The 23,711-nt window shown below is 38.4% G+C and overlaps 1 protein-coding gene, 1 long non-coding RNA gene and 1 pseudogene across 4 annotated transcripts in view; 2 read left to right on the top strand and 1 right to left on the bottom strand.

Annotated features, from left to right (window-relative positions):
* Nucleotides 1–313: 313 nt before the first annotated feature.
* Nucleotides 314–23,711, top strand: part of LOC311294825 (GTPase IMAP family member 8-like) — a gene marked incomplete at its 3' end in the record, with an annotated part of 31,971 nt that continues 8,573 nt past the window's right edge. Inside the window, exons 1-2 of the mRNA XM_084415858.1 lie at nt 314–382; nt 6,178–7,018. Coding sequence (XP_084271984.1) covers nt 340–382; nt 6,178–7,018 — 884 coding nt within the window. The 5' untranslated portion in view covers nt 314–339. The remainder of the gene's footprint in view (nt 383–6,177; nt 7,019–23,711) is intronic.
* LOC311295028 (GTPase IMAP family member 7-like) lies at nt 8,132–12,060 on the top strand (annotated as a pseudogene). The gene is made up of 3 exons (XR_014630297.1): nt 8,132–8,261; nt 10,193–10,251; nt 10,363–12,060. The product of XR_014630297.1 is annotated as a GTPase IMAP family member 7-like (transcript).
* LOC311295057 lies at nt 18,706–22,104 on the bottom strand. Of its 2 annotated transcripts, none has more exons than XR_014628162.1 (5): nt 21,856–22,104; nt 20,633–20,820; nt 20,394–20,528; nt 19,820–19,959; nt 18,706–18,957 (listed from the first exon to the last, which is right to left on the bottom strand). It is a non-coding gene; the product is annotated as an uncharacterized lncRNA (long non-coding RNA). The 2 variants fall into 2 exon arrangements; XR_014628163.1 differs by lacking the exon at nt 21,856–22,104 and adding an exon at nt 21,439–21,523.

The raw sequence follows: 23,711 nt of genomic DNA on the forward strand, positions 1-23,711 counted from the left end.
ACCCAACAGTACAAACTTGAATTGTATAGATTTTTTTTTTTTTTTATTGGCAATGTCAATTGTTTTTTTTTGTTTTTTTTTTATTAGCATAATATAAATAAAATAAATAATTAAAAAAATAATTAGGCTGCAAACATTTCTTGTTTAATCTTGAAAAAGATGCAGCAGGCCTCTTCATGTGGCAGAAAGGATGTGCTATTAAAAATTAAACCATTAAATAGGCTATGTAGCTCAAATCTCCGGAGGACGCAGCCCTTGAGGACTCAGCTTATATCGGTCACATGACTCGTTTAAAGTGAAAGTAAAATGATATTTCCGACATTTTGTTGAAGCTCACTGATGACGGAAGGCATTTTAGCTCCTCGGTCTTGTGTGATTCTCAGTAAGTGTAACGTTTAATAAATCTGTATTTGTTTAACAAATATATGTTGCTCTGGAAATGTGTATGTTAAATTTACAATAGTATGAGCTTTGTAAGCAAACAACTTTCGAGGTCTCGGTAAGACATAAACCTACCAGGTTTGGTGAGGGTTAAGTTAATGTTTTTGTTTCTCCAAAGCGTAAAAAAAATAAAAAAAATAAAAATAATAATCGCCATGTTAGTGTACAGGATCATACGACTAACCTATATGATATTTAATGTTGAGATGTGTGTTATCAGTTCTGTTCAACAGTGAATCTCACAGCACTGAAAAATAGTTAAAATATTATACCAAATTTTAATCAGACACCTTCAACATTTCTCAAATTATTACAGTTTATTTGCTATAGTTTAGAAAATGGTAATAACTTGGCAAGTGGTAAAAACTGGTATTTCACTTGTTTTGTCCATCCTTCTGTTAGACTGTCTCACAAATTAATGTTGAATATCTGTCAGCTGTTAAATTTAACTTCACAATTAGGCTAGATAATACCAATTTAGATCAACCAATTACCAAGCAATGCTTCATTTTGATCAGTCTGTATGTAAAAAGAGCATTAGCAATTAAAGAAAAAAACACTTTTTGGTCCCAAATTTCTATAAATTTTAGAGGTAGTCCTTTAGTGTGAAGAATTTTGGAGTATAAAATGTCACAGTTTACTTTATTTTGCTATCCTCAGTTACATACATGAATTATACTATATACTATCCCATCCCTCCATCCATCCATCCATCCCATCCATCCATCCATCCATCCATCCATCCATCCCATCCCTCCATCCATCCCTCCATCCATCCATCCATCCATCCCTCCATCCATCCCATCCATCCATCCCTCCATCCATCCATCCCTCCATCCATCCCTACCTCCCTCCCTCCATCCATCCCATCCATCCATCCATCCATCCCTACCTCCCTCCCTCCATCCATCCCATCCATCCATCCATCCATCCATCCATCCATCCATCCATCCATTCATCCCATCCCATCCCATCCCATCCCATCCCTCCCTCCCTCCCTCCCTCCATCCCATCCCTCCATCCCATCCCTCCATCCATCCATCCATCCATCCATCCATCCCTCCATCCACCCATCCATCCCTCCATCCCTCCATCCATCCATCCATCCATCCCTCCCTCCATCCATCCCATCCATCCATCCATCCATCCATTCATTCATTCATTCATTCATCCCATCCCTCCCTCCCTCCCTCCATCCCTCCATCCATCCATCCATCCATCCATCCATCCCATCCCTCCATCCATCCCATCCCTCCATCCATCCCATCCCATCCCTCCATCCATCCCATCCCATCCCATCCCTCCATCCATCCATCCATCCATCCATCCATCCATTCATCCCATCCCATCCCATCCCTCCCTCCATCCATCCATTCATCCATCCATCCCATCCCTCCATCCATCCCATCCCATCCATCCCATCCATCCCTCCATCCATCCCATCCCATCCCATCCCTCCATCCATCCATCCCATCCCTCCATCCATCCATCCCATCCATCCATCCATCCATCCATCCATCCATCCATCCATCCATCCCATCCCTCCCTCCCTCCCTCCATCCATCCCTCCATCCATCCATCCATCCATTCAATAATTCTTATCTATCTTCATGCCTGTAGCCAGGAGGTGGTCCGGGTAGTTTTCGATATCAATTTGACGTCAAAAGTTAGTCAAGACTTGATCAAGATGCTGCATATCATTTTAGGGTCAGTTAGAAAGGCAATGTCTTTCAGTGTAATTAGGTGAAAAGAGAAAGTTAATACCCACACTGGAATTGGTTTAATGTATGATTAGTTTAAATAGCATTTTTTTCTTAACTGAGACTTTAACTTAATACAAAAATTACAATTCTAATTTTATTTACGCTGAAATGGAAGCAGTGAAGGGATTATTACATTTACTAAAAACGATACTGATTTGTTGATTAACAACACTGAACTGTAAATCATTACAAACAGCATTTTTGCTGTAACCCCACATAAAGTATTGTATATCATATACTTTTTTTAATTTATAGTGATACCAGTATAACTACAACACATTTGATGTAATTACAATAACGTTGGAGTTGAATACTCATATGGCTGAAATAGCTCAGTTGGGAGAGCGGTAGATGAATGTGTTAGTGTATATGAGAACCACTGAGCGGTATAATGCATCAGACTCAAGAAGTCTCAAACTTTGCAGCTTTTTATTACTTCTGTGTCATTATTTTGGTTGGACATCGGTATTTGGATATCAAATTGGTGTCAAGTTTTGACGTCAACTTATTAGCATATTTTACCTGTTTTTTTACGTCGATGTTTGACATCAATTTGGTGTCTTTTCAACATCAATTGCCCTCTGCGCAGTTGACGTTATGCACTTATTATGACCTCAAAATCTGTGAGGCCAACGATAGTGAGTATAGGGCGAAAAGAGCAGTCACCGAGGACCTCTATATCTTTCCGTGGTGTAGAATAAATGTTGTGAAATACTATATTAATATAGTATTATTAACACTGCTTTAGTGCAGCAAAAATATTGCAATGTATTGCACACAGCACCAAGATCGTCTCACCTGAGCTGCCTCATTGGTCTGTCACCGCTCGCTCGTCAATGTCAAAATATTTCAGATGACCAATCAAATCAAAGTAGGCGGGCTTTATGTTTACAAAGGCTGCTGTGACGAATTCCAGTTAACGGTCATGACAGTGCGAGTTAAGATGTAACTAGCTAAAATAACATTTCATATTTGAAAGCTGTTTTAGGATAGAAATGTTAAACGACCAACATAAATAATCAGCCAAACGAATAAACTTTTGTCTAATTTCGCCATTTTGAATTTAAAAAAGGTCAATATAATTTACTTAATGCATGTAATGTAATAATTAGCAACTGCCAATGTGAGAGGACAAGAAACATTAATGAAGCCGCGTTTTTGCCTAATTATATTAGGCATACGATGATTAGGAATTAGCCTAACACATTTTGTTTGAGCATCGGTAACTCAGTGGTTGTTTGTGCTATATTTCACAAAATTTGATACATGGTAGCCACATTTGTCTGCTACAAATAACTCACTTGGACATGTAGAACACAATCGCAGAGTATGTGAGTTATAGACCTTTATCACAGTGGAATTGATTATTGGAAGACATGCGCATCAACTATGATGGAAACCTATTTGCCACATAAATCCCTAAATGTGCAACAAAAAAACTCTTTTTAATGAAATGTTACAACTATCCCCACCCCTAACAGCCATACCTTAGCTAACTGTTTTAGTGTGGGTTTGAAGTTAGCACGAATGCAAAGCATCGAATTAAAATAGAAATAGCTACTTTAGATTATGCAAGTCAAATAACTGTATCTACAATACAATGATTGCTAGGCAAAATTTAATCTTGATACAATTTTTTACTTTTCTTCCTGAATTTTTTTTTTTCATAAAATGTTTTGTCTTTTTTTGTCATAAAATTTGTCATAAAAATACTGTGTTGCTCACAGTAAAATGCCACTTTTCCTTTGAGCTCAAAAAGGTGATGCAAGTGTATGATATTGATGACATCACCACAGCTCTTTTCTGATTTGTCAAACCGACAATGTTACAACTGACCCTGTCAACAGTCCCCAGTCTGCCCTAATGAATGTGTAGGCTAAATATTGTGTATGAATTAAAATATATATATTTATCCAGCGTTCATAGCCTTCTGTAATTTAACTTGTCTAATGATTAATAAAAAAAAGGGGCTAAATATCAGTTGACCCTATGTTTACTTTCTTCACTGACACAGATGAAAATGAAAAGGCTATCAGTCAAAGTTGAGCTTTAGGAGGGGAAGAGACAGAGCAAGACAAGGTGACTAAGAGAAAAGGAAAGAGTGACGAGATGGGGACATCAGGTATTGACGAATAACCTACTGCCCGCTGATGGTTTTAAAACTATTTCTTACCCTTTTTTTTTTTTTTGGCCTTCAAACGTCTAAAAAATGTAGGTCAGATAAAAATCAACATTTTCTCGGCTGTGCATGCCAACCCGAACCCCCCTAAGTGCGTGTGTGTGATCGCGCACGCAGTATTGGCCAAATAAATAAAGTATAGGCCAAATAAACCTTTCCCCAGCAGATCCACCAGAACCTGATCGGGGCCCATAATGGTGGGTAGGACCCCCATAAACCTGGGCAGGCGAGACCCGAACTGTATTTGATAACCCTTTTCATTAGCTTGCAGGACCCAATGAGAATATTTGGCAGTAACTTCCACACTGCCAAAAATTCTACTAGTGGAACCAGCCTCTCAAGACTGGCTTGCTTGTTGAGTAATCAGTTCGGTCTGACCGCTATCCCTCCGGTATCCCAGAGCCATAGGTTTCCTGGTGGACACCAAGATATGTGCTCGCCGGAGATCGCTGCGCCCCGAAGCGCACCATGTAATGAGGTGTTCGCCACTTTCCTTCGGAGAGGACTGTAGAAGAGGTTCTATTGTGAATAAAATAATGGCTCATGTGATTTGAAAGTCTTTTTGTTTTCATTATATTCAAATTTAAAAAACGTCCCAAATTTTTCGTAATTCGGGTTGTAGCCTATAGGCTAACGTGGGCGCTGCCATGTTTGTTTGTGCCGTAGCCTACTTCAAATAGTCCTGTCAGTCGAATTTACAGCACGTGAATTCATCAGTTTCTCCTCAAATAGGCTATGTAAGTAAGTGGCCAGCAGACTGGAAGAAGAATAGAGTAAACTTTAATTACTTCCACTATGTGTGTCTCATATTAATAAATCACGTCGGCAAACTATATTTGAATAGATAGTTATTGCTACTTCCATAGACATCAGCGTGCATTTTACAAACTCCTAATGTATTGTTTTACTAGTGATTGTGTATTAAATGTCTGAAACCTAAAATAAGGATTATGTGGTTGAAAACACTGCATAGTTGCGATATATGACAAGCTCTGAGCGCGTCCGTCTCTGGCTCAGCGCCAGCCAACGCGCGAAACCACCGTTTGAATCTGGCAGTTATGTGACGTCACTGAACATCCACATGTGGGACGCACCACTCCAAAAATTAAAGTGACAGCAGCCAATAAACCTACTAGCCTACTGTCTGTGCCATTAATATTAATAAATTATAATAATAATAATAATACAAATCCCTCACTGCTCTTGATCCTGATTATTATTATTTTTTTTACATTTATGCAGTGAGAACTATGCAGTATTATTTGACATTTGATAGGTAAGAGCCTAATTAAACTAACTAGCTAACTTGCTGCCTGACATCTACCAGCAGATGTTAGGTGTCAGTAGATGTTAGATTTTAGGGTGCAAGGTGTCGACTTGTGGGGGGAGGATAAAAATAAAATTTCGCCTAGGGCACCAACAGAACCCGGGCCGTGTTAATTAAGTACCCTGTGATCACGTTTAATCCTTTAAATTATTGTTAGGAGTATTATAACTTAAAAGTATGAATTTTGCTGTGATTCACGTGATAAACTTAACTTTACTTCATCAGTATGTTTGATGAAACACACCGGATTCAACTCTTCAGCCCATTAGTGACTTGACATAAAATGTCCGTGTAAGATAAGAGAGACTTCCCAAAAACAGGGTTGCATAGTAAATTGTTCTATGAATATTATTATAATTTTCTCTTTCATAATGTTGTTGCTTAATTCTACAGAATTAAATTGTAAAGTAGTCTATGTGTCAAAGTACAAAAGTGATGCTGTGTTCTGTTTACTTTTTTTCATGCAGTGTCAAAAAGTGTTCCTGCTGACAGTCTCTCATCCAGACGGATTGTTCTTCTGGGGAAAACTGGTGTTGGGAAAAGTGCAGCTGGGAACACAATACTGGGACACAAAGAGTTCAGATCTGAACTTAATACAATTTCAGTAACTAGTGAATGTTCAGATGCTCACGCCAATGTTTCAGGCAGATTTGTGTGTGTTGTTGATACTCCTGGATTAATCGACACACAGATGAAACATGAGATTATGATAGAGATAGTGAGAAGTGTTGCTATATCCAGTCCTGGACCGCACGCTTTTCTCATTGTTCTGCGTCTAAATGACAGATACACTGAACATGAGCAGCAGATTCCTCAGCTCATTGAGTTGATGTTTGGTGAAGAAGTAGTAAAATACTCCATCATTCTCTTCACTCATGGAGATCAGATGGAAGGAGAGACCATTGAGGAACTCATTGAGGAGAACTGTAAATTAAGACATCTAGTTCAGGAGTGTGGAGACAGATATCACTTGTTCAACAATAGAGATCAGAATAACAGAGAGCAGGTGAACGATCTACTGCAGAAGATTGACACAATGATCGAGCAGAATGGAGGAGGACACTACAGTAATCAGATGTACGAAGATGCTCAGAGATTCAGACGAGAGGAAGAAGAACAGAGACAGAGAGATGAAGAGGACAGAAAACAACAAGAGGAGAAACAAAGACAAGACGAGATTGAGCGAGTGGTAAAGGAGACTGAGGAGAGAATCAGAGCAGAGATAGTAGAGAAACAAAGACAAGAGACTGAGAGAGAAGAACCAAAGGAAAGCACCACACCAGAAAGTGAAAGTAACCGATGCACAATACTTTAAATGTCACATTTATTTGGTCATTCTTTCTATTGCTCTCCTCATTTGTTAGGCGCTTTGGATAAAAGTGTCTGCTAAATGTTTAAATGTAAATGATTTGTAGTTGTGTACCACAAATGTCTGTTTCTCACATGCTTTTATTTCATAGTTTCATTGCTAGGAGCAGGCAAACTAGTAGGAATATCTGCACGCAACTCTCTTCCTTCACATCTGACACCAATTGAAACAATAAAAATCTCTTGATCATTTCTTAGTTTTTCTAGTCTGTGATAACCCTATAATGTCTAGCTAATCTAACCTTCATTCTTTTCCAAAGAAGATGATTCGTGCCAACAAATATCCTTGTACACCAGACAAAGTACACTTTTATTTTCACAAACAAATTGTAATAATACAGGTTTGTTGTAAATGTCATTTTATTATATTTTTTTATTGGATTGCATGAACAGACCAAACTGCATGGGTTAATGTGTGTGTGTTAAATAAAAGTGTTTTAGCTAATTATATGTCATGGCTTCTCCTCATTTGTGAATTAAACTTAAAGTTGCTTTTTTTTATCCAAAATGGAAATATCTTCATGATTTACTTTAATCTTTGATAGCCTATTTACAGTAAATGTGCAAACAGCTACTAAATAAATTCAATTAGTTCCACATCACCACTGTGCTCGCGAGCACCCTTCTGAGATCTAAATGACAAATGGGACACACTACGGTCTCGTCGACTTAACAGACGCGCGCACGCGGTAGTCGGCGCGTGTCCACTTTTGGATGTGTTCATTGTGATTATACTGGCTGGGTTCATAAAAGTTTGTAAAATTGACAGGATATCTTTGCTTGGGGCATTTGGAAACAAAGCTTGTCTATTTCCGAATGTAATCGCGTGCATCTCTTATGATTATACTGTGTGTGTTGAAAACAACATAGATTAAACACTCGCAAAAGACACATCCCAAAGCGGAGACGTATAGCGTTGCCAGCGGCACTGAGCGGAAGTTGCCACTGCGGTGCACACGCACCAAGACCGAAAGTGCAAATGAAGTGTGCCATTTGGGACAGGTCCACTCACATATATCGGGCAAGGCGCATCTCAAGCGAGTCGTGTGGCGCTGACGGAGTGCAGCGACAAACAGCGTCACATGACTCGTTTAAAGTGAAAGTAAAATGATATTTCCGACATTTTGTTGAAGTTCACTGATGACGGAAGGCTTTTTACCTCCTCGGTCTTGTGTGATTCGCAGTAAGTGTAACGTTTAATAAATCTGTATTTGTTTAACAAATATATATGTTGCACTGGAAATGTGTATGTTAAATTTACAATAGCATGAGCTGTGTAAGCAAACAACTTTAGAGGTCTCGGTAAGACATAAACCTACCAGGTTTGGTGAGGGTTAAGTGAACGTGTTTTTTTTTTGTTTTTTTCAAAGCGTTAAAAAAATCGCCATGTTAGTGTAGGGGAGAGCTGGGCACAAAGTAACGCTTTTTGACTTTCTCAGTTTGTGTAAATCTACTTATGGTTCAGAGTTTTTTTTTTTTTTTTTTTTTCCCACATTAATTTCCCACATGTCTAGTACAATTATGTGTTTTTGTTTTTTTAATACAGTATATACTTTTTTCTTGATATACCCCGAAAGTGAAATGTGACAACATGCCCCATAGGTGGGGTGCATTGTAATATGTGTGGGGCACATTGTAACATGATGACAGCTTAAAATGTTATCTGATCTAATAAAAAAAAATATACAAAACAAACTAAAATATTTTCTAACTAAAATACAATTAAAAAACTTTTTCATATAAAATAATGGCAATTTTTAATAATTAAATATAAACTCATTTTTAAGTTTTGACTACGAACACATGAAAACACAGCTATACAACATAGTTAAAAAAAAAATAATTAGTCAATTCTGAACATTGACTCTCAGTCTTTATTCACCTTTTTCTCACGTTTTCTCAATAAAAACAGTGTGACAACATGCCCCGGCCCGCCTGCACAACTGGGGTTTAAAATCCGGCTAGCGTCTTCTGCTAGTTAGCGAAGCATTAAATAACTATCTCAACTGTTAAATAACATCTTGGAGATCAAAATAATATCAGATTTGTCTTATTTTAAATAAACACAAAAATAGAGTTGAAAAATTAACTTTAGTAAGAAATTTACTTTTGCTATGGTTTAATAAATGTCTATGGATATCTCCCAAAAAAAAAAAAAAAATTTGGCGGATTTTTTTTTTCTATATAGTGTTGACATGGCTACTAGTATACACAAAGTTATGTCATCCAAGCACGTGCGAAGTATTTAAAGCAGGGCTCAGTAACTTCGGGATTTCTTCGCTGTATTCTCGCTTTTTGCTCGCAGGTTTCTCTCTAGAGCTCCCCCACAGCTTCGGAATAGATATTTGACAACACTGTTGTAAAAACTCGTAGGCGATTCTCGGACACCAGAGGCTAGTAGATCAACGACATCAAAGCAGATGGGACATTCTTTAAAACGTCTTCTTCATTCAGGTTCAAACAGCGTGAGGGAGCGCAATAATGACGGCATTTTAGCAGATTTCTTTTGGCCGTAAAGCAATTGTTTACATCGCGGAGACCTGATATCACACAAGACTTCCTGACGCGGTGGCCGCCGGCTCAAAGTTGCAAGTGCGTATTTTTCCGCTCACGGGCACCAGGGGGGTGCGAAACGACCACCATTCAACCCGAAATAAGTAATGTAACCATTCCAATGACTCCGAAGCTGTTCAGTTAAGGTAAAAAAGTTACTTAGTTCACCTTTAAACAAGCGTGTTACAACTAGCCCCGCGTTACGCTCCCCCCTACAGGATCATACGACTAACCTGTCTTAGACGATATTGAATGTTGAAACAGTTGTGTGTTATCAGTTCTGTTCAACAGTGAATCTCACAGCACTGAAAATAACTAAAATATTCTTCAAAATTATAGCCTACTTCTTTAACGTTTTAACGTCAGCCTCCTTTTGATGTTCTTTCTTTCTTTCTTTCTTTCTTTCTTTCTTTCTTTCTTTCTTTCTTTCTTTCTTTCTTTCTTTCTTTCTTTCAATTTCACTTACCTAAAACCACAAATAAACAATTACCTAAATGTTATTCATGCATATGCAGATCTGTATTGTGGATATCTAAACTATTTTTTTTATTTTTTTTGTAGTTTGAACTCTTATTTTCTTGGTGAAATTGGTGAAAAGAGACCTTGGCATGGTTTATCAGGTAAATATTTTAACATCTCTCTCTTCCACCCCATACTTTTTTTAATTGTAGCAGACAATAATTTATGAGTCTTTTAATTGACTGTATGCTGCATGGTTTTATGTATTTTAGAGGTTTCAGAGCCCAGTGTCGATGAGAGATGGAGATGAAGATGAAGATTGTCGGCTGCTGTTGATTGGTAAAACCGGAACCGGGGAAAAGCGCCACAGGAAACGTCATCTTTAATGATCGAGTGTTTGAGTCACTAAAGAGCTCTTCATCAGTGACCAGAGTCTGTAAGACACACACTGGAAAAGTTAATAACAGAAGCGTGACAGTGATCGATACTCCAGACTTCAGATTCTCCACTCACACTGACTTTGATTCAGACTCGGAGCTGAAGAGAGCTCTACGTTCACCAGGAGCTCATGTCATCCTGCTGATTCTGCCTTTAAGCACTTTCACTGAACATGAGAAGGATTTCATTGATTGGTTTGAGCAGAAGTTTGGTGTAGAAGCTCTGAGATTTACTCTAGTGCTCTTCACTCATGTGGATCAGAGACACATGAGATCACTAGGAGAAATGATCAGGGCAAATCCTCAATTATCTGCTTTCATTAGCCGATGTGGTCAGAGATATCATGAGTTTAACATTAAAGATCCAGCAAACAGCCAGCAGGTGACTGAACTCATGGTGAAGATCCACAAACTGGTAAATGCGAACAGAAACTCCCGTTACACACTAGGAATGATGCAGGAGACCGAGAGGAGGGCAAAGGAGGAAAAGAAGAGAAGAGGAGGAGAGGAGAGTGAGAGAACGTCAAATGACATTAGACAGAGTCAAACGAGAGACAGAGATGCGAGTGAGGATAGAATATGACCAGGAGAAACAGGACAAAGCTGGAAAGAGGGAGCAAGATATGTTCTTTAAGCAGATAAAGCTGAAATATGTCTGTGTATTTATGTTTTTTGCTGTGGTGACGGGAGGTGTTTCGGTGTGGAAGGAAGACTCTTCACATGTATGGATGTTCACTAAGGGTTTCTTTACTGGAGGATCAGCATCAACTACAGGAGTCTTGATAGGGAATCTCTGGAGATTGATGTTGAAGAGTCAGGTAATCCGCTCATTTTCTCATGAGCGTCCCAGCGCTGTTAAACAGTTATTGCTGAAGACAGGAGGTGTTGTGTGTGGTTTATCAGCCGGAGCTGTGATTGGTCACATTATAGGAGGAAACGAACTTCCTGTTACAGCATTAGCAGGATTAGCTGGAGCTGCCGGAGCTTTTGCAGCAATACAGTGATAGTTTTCACACTTCATTTTAGTTTAAAGTGTTGCAATGACTGTAATCTCTTCACATTTTTTGAAAAATCAGAATTCAGATTTCTACTATAGACATTATTTTCTAAATGTAATTTTTTAATTTCTCATCATCAAAAAGGCATCCATAAATTTTTGTATGTTTTATTTTTAAGAAATCCATGTTGAAATGACCATGTGTTTTTCTATACTGTGGAATAAGAAAGTGAAAATGATCTCTCCAGATGGGCATCTTAAACTGGAGCAATACTGATCACATGAATCTGTATGTGAGATAACTTATCAAGGACCATGTTACATTTCAGGGATAAATCAAAAATATCACTATTAAAAAGAATAGTTTTTTTTCTTATTAATTCAAATCCAAGAAACACAACAAAGTTTCCTTGTTTTATTAGCTGAGTGTTTCAGTCGGTCTTTGTCAGTCATTTTTGCATGTTGGTAAGCTGTTGCATTCCTGTTTTCTTGTTGATTATCTTTGTTTTTTTGAATAAACATATGCTTAGCTTGGATCCTCACCTCTCCTCCATTGATGTAACACAATGAATGTCATCTTGACACATATTTGGCACACTGTGATTGAAAAAAACCCAGAAAAAAAATGTAAACTGAACAAAATCTTTCATTGTCCTTCAGTTATTGGTTATTCCCAGTTCTTGTAAAGGCGGGGCTTAGCAAACCTGTCAGTCAATGCTATGATTCTGCAGAAAGACGAATGAGAGACTTGCACCAGGATCAGGAGAAATAACTAATTTGTGTGGAATAGTGTGCATCTATAATGGATTGTGATTACCCGTTTTGCTCCATAAACATATCTTTGTTAGTCAAAGTATGGAGTTTGCCAATGTTGTTGAGCTAGTATAAGCTCATTCCAAATATTAATGATTTATAAAACTATAATAATAAACATCTTAAACTATAATAATAAACCTCACACTGTAATTTTATATATTTCATTAAAAATAATTGAATGCAAGTTTTCATTGTCAATTGAAGACAGTTTCTTAGTTTTCCCTCTTCCTATGTGCATAGCATAATACCATATTCCATACATTGACAAAATGATAATTCCTCATTTTCTGTTAGTCCTACCTACAATGTTATCTTTGCAATATAAGGACATAATAGCAGGTGAAACAAAACATGTAATTCATATAATCAAAACAGTAATTCATATAATGTGACTAGGAAAAGCATTTTACTCTTTGTTTGTCAGAGCTGTGTATGGGTTGTTTTGTTATTTGCTGTTTTGAAACTTTGTCCTGCATTGTTTTTTTGGGTAATTTGACATGCAGTTTCAAATCACATTTGTGTGACCAAAATGACGCAGACACAGGGCCGGCGTGTGCACTTCTGCCGCTCTAGGCGAAAAACAATTGTGCCGCCCCTAGGGCTGGTCCGAATACCATTTTTTGAGCTTCGAAGCTTCGGTAGTAATGAACATCGAATATATGAAGCTTCAGGGAGAGGGGGCTGAACATATTCTTCTCTCTAATAAAGGCAGGAATCTCTATATGTCTGTCTGTTTGTCTGTTTGCATTTTGATTATTTCGAGAACCGTTCATCCAATCGACTTCACAAGGGAGTGCAGTGTCGCATTTGGTGCAATATAGATGGACACGCGAGACGCGACAAGTTCAGAATTTATAAACTTTTAGTAGCCATATAGAACAGCGCGAGCGGGAAGCGGCGCGCCTCACGCGGGCAGGGCTTATTAGCTTATTTATTAAACGCACACACACAGGTCTGTTAACTTAAGCAAGGCTACTTTTAAGGTAGTCTAATATTTTTCTGACTAAAAAAATACTGACACAGTAAAGGGTAGATTTAAATAAAGAAAAACGAAATTTAAATAAAGAAAAAACGAAATTTGAAAAACGAAATTTAAATAAAGAAAAAAACGAGATTTAAATAAAGAAAAACGAAATTTAAATAAAGAAAAACGAAATTAAGTTAAATTAAAAACGAGATTAATTTAGATTGATATTAACGGGTAAAATGGCTAATACATTTTGTTTCTGTTATTCTATTTTCCACAATGTCAAAGCAACGCAGCTTAACCCAAAACACAAACTCAGGCTGTCCACACACACTCCGCTGTCCTGCTCTAGCCAGAGAATACTCCCGTTGTATGAACACTTTAGTAGGCCAAGAGGAAGCAAATAGCCTATATTAGTTTGGGTTCCTTCAACTGTCCATCCTATTAAAATGGCTATAGGTAAAAAAAAAAAAAAAAAAAAAAAAGAGTAGGCCTATTGTATTTCACCAGATTTTATAATGTTAAACATTTTCAAGCGCGAATGAGAACCCTTTCGAGTGCCAGGTGTGCAACATTTTTTTTTTTTAATAGAAATTCCGGTTAGCTGTGCTAGCGGTCTCTTGGTTCTGTGGTGGACTTGACGGCGTGTCATCCTTGCAAATAAATACTCCCTGGATCAATATATTTTAACAACGAACCCCTCTGTTGTTGGTGTGCTTTCTCCTTCAAAAGTCTCGATTCATGAACGATCCGTTCATTGCGTATATGTCAGGTGACAAATGAACGAAAGACTCGGAAGGTAATGCAATTATTATGTTCTGCATTATAATGATTTCTTAATTCAGAATATGATCAACATTGCGTAGGTGGATGTGATCGGGGAATTTGGCTGTTAAAAGTATAACATTTAAAGCCACTTAACTTAACCTCCTCAGTCCCCGTGTCCACATACGTGGACACCACATTTTTGGCTGTGTGCAGCTTAATACTTAATTCTGTGTAACTGGAACTGGTTTTTCACAAACATGGACACTTATACTGCCATCTGGTGGTGTCAGGAGAAAAAAAAATGTAACATAAATAATTTCAAGATGGCGGAGAACAGAGGCGAAATGTCACGCAGCCACATCAGACCAAAACGCCCACAAGGTAAAAAATGTAATAACATTTCATCGTTGATTCTTGTTAAGTTATGCATAATAGTGTTGTATGATTAAAATGGCATGCACATTTGACAAACTTTTGTAACAGGAAAGATTTACTAGGCTGCTAAACTTGATGTCCACATATGTGGACATTGGGACTTAACTTCGATGAAACTGTATAAGAATTTTAGCAAAAAAATGACAATTTGTAGTTGCACAACTTGCGAGCTTCGTGGCGCGCGTACACACACACACACACACACACACACACACACACTCTCTCTCTCTCTCTCTTGATCACTCGCGATCGCACACACAGACACTCTCTCTTGCCCATTCACGATCGCGTGCGCGAACATACACACACTCTCTTGATCACTCGCGATCGCACACACAAACACTCTCTCTTGCCCATTCACGATCGCGTGCGCGCGCACACACACACACACTCTCTTGATCACTCGCGATCGCACACACAGACACTCTCTCTTGCCCATTCACGGTCGCGTGCGCACACACACACACACACACACACACACACACACACACACACTCACTCTCTTGATCACTCGCGATCGCACACACAGACACTCTCTCTTGCCCATTCACGATCGCGTGCGCGCGCACACACACACACACACACACACACACACACACATTCTTGCTCACTGCGATCGAGCGTGCACACACACACAAATAAAAATAACATTCCTAGTTTGGAGAAGTTGAAGTTTTGGAGTGTTACAAAAAAGAAAGCAAATTTTCTATTTATTTTTTTTGGATATGTTTTTTATTTGGATATAAATTTTGTTTTTCCATATCAATGTTCAGAAGTGGTGATCAGTTGACAGCTCCGCCCCTCTCTTCACCGAGTGTCCAAGATATACAGCCAGAGGCCAGATGAAACGTCCACAAAGTCACAAAGTCGATCATCGACCTCCGGCCTAGGGTGTCCTGGTGCCACGTGCACTGATGGACACCCTTATGCTTGAACATGGTGTTCCTTATGGACAAACTGTGACTAGCCCGCTCGGGTTCAGATCAGGGGGGCCATTCCTCCCAATCACGCCCCTCCAGGTGTCACTGTCGCTGCCCACGTGGGCGTTGAAGTCCCCAAGTAGAACGATGGAGTCCCCAGTCAGAGCGCTATCCAGCACCCCTCCAGGGTCCAGGGATCAGGTCGTCGAAGCCCCCGCCTTCGACTGCCGCCCGATCCTCTAAGCACCGGCCCCTTACAGTCCCACCTACGGGTGGTGAGCCCACGGGAGGGCAGCCCCACGTCGCTTCTTCGGGCTGAGCCCGGCCGGACACCATGGGGGAGGCCTGGCCACCAGGCGCTCTCATACGAGCCCCACCCCGGGCCTGGCTCCAGGGTGGGGCCCCGGATAAATTTTCCAACTCACCTGGGCTGAGCTGTGGGTCATGACCGAAAAGACAAGATCCCGGATACAAGTGGCCGAAATGAGCTTTCTCTGCAGGGTGGCTGGGCGATCCCATAGAGATAGGGTGAGAAGCTCGGTCACTCCGGAGGAGCTCAGAGTAGAGCCGCTGCTCCTCCACATCGAGAGGGGCCAGCTGAGGTGGCTCGGGCATCTGTTCCGGATGCCTCCTGGACGCCTTCCTGGGGAGGTGTTCCGGGCACGTCCCACCGGGAGGAGACCCCGGGGAAGACCTAGGACACGCTGGAGAGACTATGTCTCCCGGCTGGCCTGGGAACGCCTCGGTGTCCCCCTGGAAGAGCCGGACGAAGTGTCTAGAGAGAGGGAAGTCTGGGCATCTCTGCTTAGACTGCTGCCCCCGCGACCCGGCCCCAGATAAGCGGAAGATGTATGTATGTATGTTCAGAAGTTATACAAGAGTAACAACGAAAAATGTTCAGGCACAGGCTGTAAATAAAAGAGATTTGCACTTTGTTACACAATGGTGTATTGATTTTTTTCTGTGAATTCAGACCCAGTGTCCACATATGTGGACATCATTTTTTTCAAAAAGTGCTTCATGTTCAAAGATAAATTCTGGTTATTATATATATTGGTCCCCTCCTAACCCCAAAAAGCTAGAAGAAATCTAAAATGCACGCCAAACCAAAGCTCGGGTCTGAGGAGGTTAACGAAATTAATCAAATAAAGATTCGTTCATTTTCGAGATTTTAGTTTTTACGAGATCGAACAAGATCGAGAGTCAGTGAAATGATCCGAAATTCCCATCACTCAGTCATGACTCGTGAGAGCAGGGGGCGGGGCGGGGCTGGGGAGCGGCAGCTCAGCAAATCATATAGCCTATTTTGTGAATTGTTCTTTCCCGGTTGGCTCACATTTTGCCGCCCTTACACTGTCAGAAAAAATGTGCAAAATTTGTACCTTTAGGGGTACAACGGCTTGTCACTGGGGCAGTAGCCTCAAGGGTACACCCGTTGTACCCTTATACATGGGTACATATCAGTACCCTTGCAGTACCTTTCAAAGACAAATATGTACCTCTGGTGACTAAATTGTACCTTATAAGGTGCAAATTTGTCCTTTTAAGGGTACTGCCCCAGTGACAAGCGTTTTGTACCTTATGGTGGCAAATTTGTACTCCATACAACACATTAAAAAGGCCAGAATGCTCTTTATCATTTATTAAACATTCAAAATTATTACATTCTCACATTTTCACAGGATGAATATTTTAAGCATTATCACAATGCGTCATATAACAGGATGCATATATTGAGCAATTTTACTTATATAATCAAAAATTGTAAACAGTAAGAATATTAAGCTTAATATTATATTTCTTTTTTTTTAATCAGTACAATACATTTCAACAACTTTTTTTTAGCATGTAATAAAACATGTTAACATTAAGAATCACAAAGAAATTTCTTTTTTTTCCAGATCAGTACTAGATCTCACTTTAAGTAAATTGTTCTTTTAAAAAGAGTTTTGAACATCAAGAATGACAAAGCAATCTTTTTTCCAGCAGTACACATTTCATTAATTGTAACTTTATACCCTTAAAACATTTGATCACAAACACACATTTCAACAAACACAGTACTACACATTTAATTTGAACTTTTTAAACATTGTTGAGGATCACAATTTATCATCAGCAGAGTAGGTGTCAAAGGGCCTGAAAGTCCATCTCTTGCCCTGATTTCATAACTGTGTACGCATGGAAGTGTAAAAAAATTTGCCACACAGAAACCATACAGTATTGACATTTAAAATGTACTCAATTTGGAAAAATAGAGGAATTTCTTCTGCATGGACATAGTCAACAATGAATACATCTTTTAAAGCATACTTCACACTGTCAACAGTCACTTCTGAAACACGCTGAATGTCTTTGCACAAATCTTAATTTCCATGTACATTTGTACCTACTACCATCTCAAATTCATCAAGGATTTTGGGAGTTGAAAATTCCCAAGCATTTTCAGCACACGATATTAATTATTCGGGTGACAGTTATTGGAAGGGGCTTGCCACCCACCTCAGTAATCTTTGCTATGGCATGCTGCAGGAAGGTCAATGTATTTTTCTGTAGGGTGGATAAGCCAAGTTTAAAACATAGTAAGCACTGAATGCTTCAATTATCCCTTCTTCAGCTCCTATTCCCCTGCACACCTCCACACCATCCACTTTGATGAGGACTTGAAGCCTCTTGGATAAAGCCATTTTCCAGTCAGTTTCTTTCTACCAATTGTATGGTTGGGTATGGAGTATCAGCATCAAACTGTGAGAAGAAAAGAATATGTTAAACATATCAGTAAAACAATGCAACATCCATCAGAACTGAATAACTGGATCTGTATCAGAGTACACTGTAAAAAATGCTGGGTTAAAAATAACTCAACTTGGGTTGTTTTATAACTCAGCCGCTGGATAAATATTGCACCAGCCCAGCAGTAGTTAATTTGACCCAGCAAGATGGGTCGGTCATATTTAACCCAACAGATGAGTTAAATATTCTACCCAAATGCTGGGTCAAACTAATTACAATTATGGGTTGATTTAACTATATACTTTGGTTAAATAGTGTACCCAAATGTTGGGTCAATTTAATTACAATTATGGGTTGATTTAACTACATATTAGTTATATAGTGTACCCAAATGCTGGGTCAAATTAATTACAATTCTGGGTTGATTCAACTACATATTTGTTATAAAGTGTACCCAAATTATGGGTAAAATTAACCCAAATGCCAGATTAATTCTAACACATTACAGTACAATTTAAGAAAATAAATTGCAATAGACTACCCATAGCTATAAAACTGTTAAACTACAAACTTAGAACAGAATACATGCTAGATTTATGCATATATTATGCAATAAACACTTAAACAATACAAAAACAAAACAACAATGTAATCTCTGAATTTTTTTTATTAACATTAATTAATTGCAACAATATAGTGGAACTGGTGCAGTTCATATAAAAAATATAGTGGAACTGGTGCAGTGGAGATTTGCATGCCTTGGCCTCATGAAGGTACTCCATGTTTATTCCAGGCTAAAAAAGAAAGAATACAATAGAGCGAGAGTTAGAGAGTGCAAGTGAGTAAGGACCAAATGTCTACCGACTACTATAGTATAATTAAAATATAGACATTGTGAGGACCATTTTCCTGGTCCTCACTAGAGAAATTGTTTTATGATAAAGTCTAGTTAACTTTACAATTTGGAAAAGATTCGGTGCATTTATAATTCAAAAAGTTGAACTGTAATAGTCTACATCTCATTGCACATAGCCTAACAAAATATTTTTTTATTAAGTCTTAGAGCATAGCTCACATTACAGAAAACAATTTTAAAAAACGATTCAGACCTCAATTGACCTAAAAAGCCATAAATTGATTGATGATATATCATTACAATAAACATGTTCAGAAAACGAATGTGGCCCACCTATCTGACTATCCTATCTGGTCAATGGGCAGCGGGGTTAGGTGGTCAGATAGATGGGCCGCAAATGCTTTGTAGATTTAGAAGACTTCTTTAGAGTCAACCTCATAGAGTCAGATCCAAATTGGTTAAAATACAACAGTGTCAACTTTCTGATAATTATGTTAATTTCTGCACTCAATACTTTGTTGGTGCCTGTTTTAGAACAAATTACTGCATCAGTGCGGTGTGGTACAGAGGTTACCAGCCTGTGGCACTGCTGAGGTGTTCTAGAAGCCCAAGATGCTTTGAGTGACCAACTTAAGCTTATAGAACAGCCATTTTCCGAATACTGTCTGGTATTTGATGCCTGTCCCCAAAAGTATAGTAAAAAAACACCTGGATATGCATGTGTGCATGCACAGTCTTGAGCTCAGATATGTTGATAAAATGAATAAAGTTTCCCCCTTTAGATGTGCTTGAGGACTTACAGGCTTATGGTCGATGAAGGCCAAGCTGCATTCCTGAATGGTGTGGCAAACCACTTTCGCACCGCAGCCATGGCCAACTCTCCAAGTTGTAGGTGGAAGCAAGGCTGGCAGTTGCCTCAGGGCGAGTTCCCCAACACCATCTGTAAGACATAGGTGTTAATACAATGTGGAATGGCATACCTGTGATTTCACAATCCCCGCAATATCGTCGCATAAATATCCTGCATATTCCATCGCATTTTTTAAGAAAACGTGCCACATAATCAAGGATTTTTGCCCGTAACAATCACAAAAAAACTCTGCGTTTTTCTGGAGGGACTGGTTAATGTTATTAGTTACACCGGTACTGCTGTGTTGACTCTGCTGTGAAAACTTGGCATTTTTTGTACCCAATTAGCATAAAGAGGCTGACGGATTTATTTAACTATTCCTATGATGATATCACTCACTATTCTCTATTCACTAAGTCACTATTCTGGCCAAAATTATGTGAAAAGTTTTTGGTCAAAAAAATTAAAAAATGTTGGAAAAAGGAATGCTAATATATTAATATATTATATTACGAATATATTACCTGGTGTTAATCCATCCAGGGGCAATGTCAGCTCTGTCTTGCCAGGTACAGGATCTTCTCAGCATAGATGGGTAGCCATGTTTCAAACAACTTTGATGCAGCATCCCAATGCAGGACAAGAAAGTTCTGTGCAATCTATAAAATGGAAAACATTTTTAAAATTAATTCAATGTAGCACACTAATAAAACGTTTTAAACAATGCATCCTCATATTCAAGATCATATTTCCCTATACCTACCATGCCTTTGGTCATCAGGCGAGGGAACTCTTCGAGGATCTGATCGATGGTCCAATTGTAGTCCCTAATCCACTTGGCCCTGTAGACTGCCGTGTTCTGCATGTGGGTCTCTATCTGGCTGAGGGGCTGAGAATTGTTTCTCAACCATTATTTAAGCTGTGACACACGTTCGTCTGATATGGTACATTCTGTAAAAAAAGAACAAAGTTGTCAGTCACTGAAATATGATTGTTTTGCTTCATCAAATAATTATTCCATTTAATAATTACCTGGTATGAGAGCCCTTGCAAGAGCGCCATCAACTTAAGTTATACAAAATATAGAGAAAACAATCCTCCCTCTCTACAATTCATATGACAAATTGCATAAAGTTACATGTAAATAGTCTATGTTTTTACTGCACAATAATATTTGTGGCTGCTCACTGCATAGGGCACAGAAATATATTATATATTTCTTAATGTTACAGGCCCCGCGCAGAAGGCCAAGTAACGTACGAGAGACAGTTCCGCTAAATAAGTGCATCCGATCTTTATATGTATACATAACTTAAACCAAACACAAATAAAAGTAAACTCATAATGAACACTATAACCTTGTAACTGGAGTCAATTTGAATCGAATTAAACGCATTTCACAATAACCTCGTGTGTTACAGCGTTCACAAAATGGCGGACAGTCTGCATAGACCTATATTCAACATATTCACAACCCCGAACGTCATTAACGTTACCCGAAATATCTGCGGTATGAACATATACATTTATATTACAGTGCATATTATCAAGTTGTTGTAACAATAGTACCTGCAAAATAACAGGACAAATTGATGAAACAGGAGACACCGCGTCACGTCGCACCAAATCCTCAGATGTGAGGGGGCGCAGGCGCGCACAGACTCCGCCTTTCAGTTTTCAAAATTGTCCCGGTTTCTCACCACAAAAGACTATATTCTTTTTACACTAATCCTGTAATGATTTACTTTCAAGTCCCACATCTCCGCATGAATAAAAATAAACTTTTGCTTAATGTATAACACCTTACAAAAATGTAATTCAGACCAAATAAGCAGGCTATCCGTGCTGATAACGGCTAAATGGCTAACGTTAGCTACGTTGTTAGCCAAACCAACCAACTAGCCTCGACATCGACAATATACAGATAGTAATTTAATAGGTAACGCAACACAGACAATGTGAATTAGACATGTAGTGTACACATACCTTTTATTATTTGTTTGCCTCGCTGGATGATCAGTCAAAGGTTCTCTGCTGTGACAAGCGCTCGGTGTGTGGACTCTGGTGACGATATGATGACGTTCGAAGCACAAATAACCCACGTGCTGGGTCAAACGATATAATGTTGGATTGATGGATTTTGACTCAACACATGAGTTGCACAAAATAACCCAACTTCCATATAAATAACCCATAATGGGTAAAGAATTTCATAACCCAGCGGTTGGGTAGATTAAATAACCCAGCATTTAAAAAAAATTCCCAACTTCCATATAAATAACCCATAATGGGTAAAGAATTTCATAACCCAGCGGTTGGGTAGATTAAATAACCCACAAAATGACAGTTTAACAAGTTTCCTTTACTCATTGTTAGCCATATTTCTGCAATTTGCTAAAATCAAAGTAACTGGAAATAAACAAATGTTGCATAAAATGCATGAAATTGTTTACAAGCTGGTTTCAAGTGAATACATGTTTTACCAATGATACAATTTGCGCATGAAAGGGCAAACCCAGACAGAAAATTAAGATTTAACTCTTTATAAACTTTTTGAAGCAACAAAGTTGTAGTTGAGTGGATTGTCAATGGAGGGACAGAAAACCACTCAGATTTAATTTAAAATATCTTCATTTGTGTTTTCGAAGATGAACAATAGTCTTACGGTTTGGAATAACACAAGTAATTGATGACATTTTTTGTGAACTAAGCCTTTAAAGTGACAGCAGCCTAATAATCCACAGCAATTATAACTGAATTTTTTTTTTTTTTTACATTTATCCTTTTTCTGTTGTAATTTTTTGTCCTATAGCTTGTGATTACATTCTTTGTTCTAATTTTATTATTGTTTACTTTAATAAGTTTGAGAATGTTTTACTCTACATTAGACTAGTATTTTTTATAGACTAGTTTTTTTTTTAATCAAGTTTATTTCCTACAAAAATAACTATATTGTGAATGTGATATACAGTATATCATTATTGTGAATTAAAATTATTCATATTGTGATATAAGATTTTGGTCATATCGCCCAGCGCTAGATCACAGTTTCTCAAGGATATACTGTATGGAAACTAAGCACACATTTTCAACAAATGTATTTGTTGAGCACCTATACTTTTAATTAACAAAACTATCAGTCCTAAAAGTTTAGAAATAGATTATCACAAAACCGCTACGTTTTATGTCAATACCTGGTAGATTTTCTGCAAGCATCACTTCTCTTGCTTCTTCGTAGATTTTGGCTAATGGAGCATTTCTTTGAACAAGCTCAAGCACCTTTGGCACAATAATGGTAAAGCCATCCTTGAAGCGCTGGCTGGCTGGCGCTGACAGTTGATGGAATGCATTCAGTCAACTTTATCACACAACTGCAAATAGACAGAAAGGGAAAGTTAATCATTCACATGAACATGAATAAAATCAGACATTTTTAAAATTCTATGTTGCCTCTTTCATTGCCATTTCCCTTTAGTAATATCATTGTACAAATATTTCTAAGCTTGAATGCACATATATTTGTTCACCTGAGGGTTTAGAAAATTCAAAGAGTTATAAGAGTTACAAAAGAGTTATAAGTATAATTTTAGTATACTTTTATCTTACATCAACATTCAATATTTATTTTAAGCAGAAAACTGATATAAAAATCGGTGATATCACTGACCCCTGAGGGTGTTTTTAAGAAAGGGTATTTCTTAAGTATATCCTCCACAGTCATCCCACCTCTTATCTCGTTTCTTCGCCATGCAAAAGTTCGCTGCATTCTTTCTTTGACCACCAAGGTGTCTAGTCGCATCTTGCTGTACTGGATATGCAGGACATTCACATGACCCTCAATA

This window comes from Rutilus rutilus, assembly GCF_951802725.1.
Source record: "Rutilus rutilus genome assembly, chromosome: 8".
NCBI lineage: Eukaryota > Metazoa > Chordata > Actinopteri > Cypriniformes > Leuciscidae > Rutilus > Rutilus rutilus.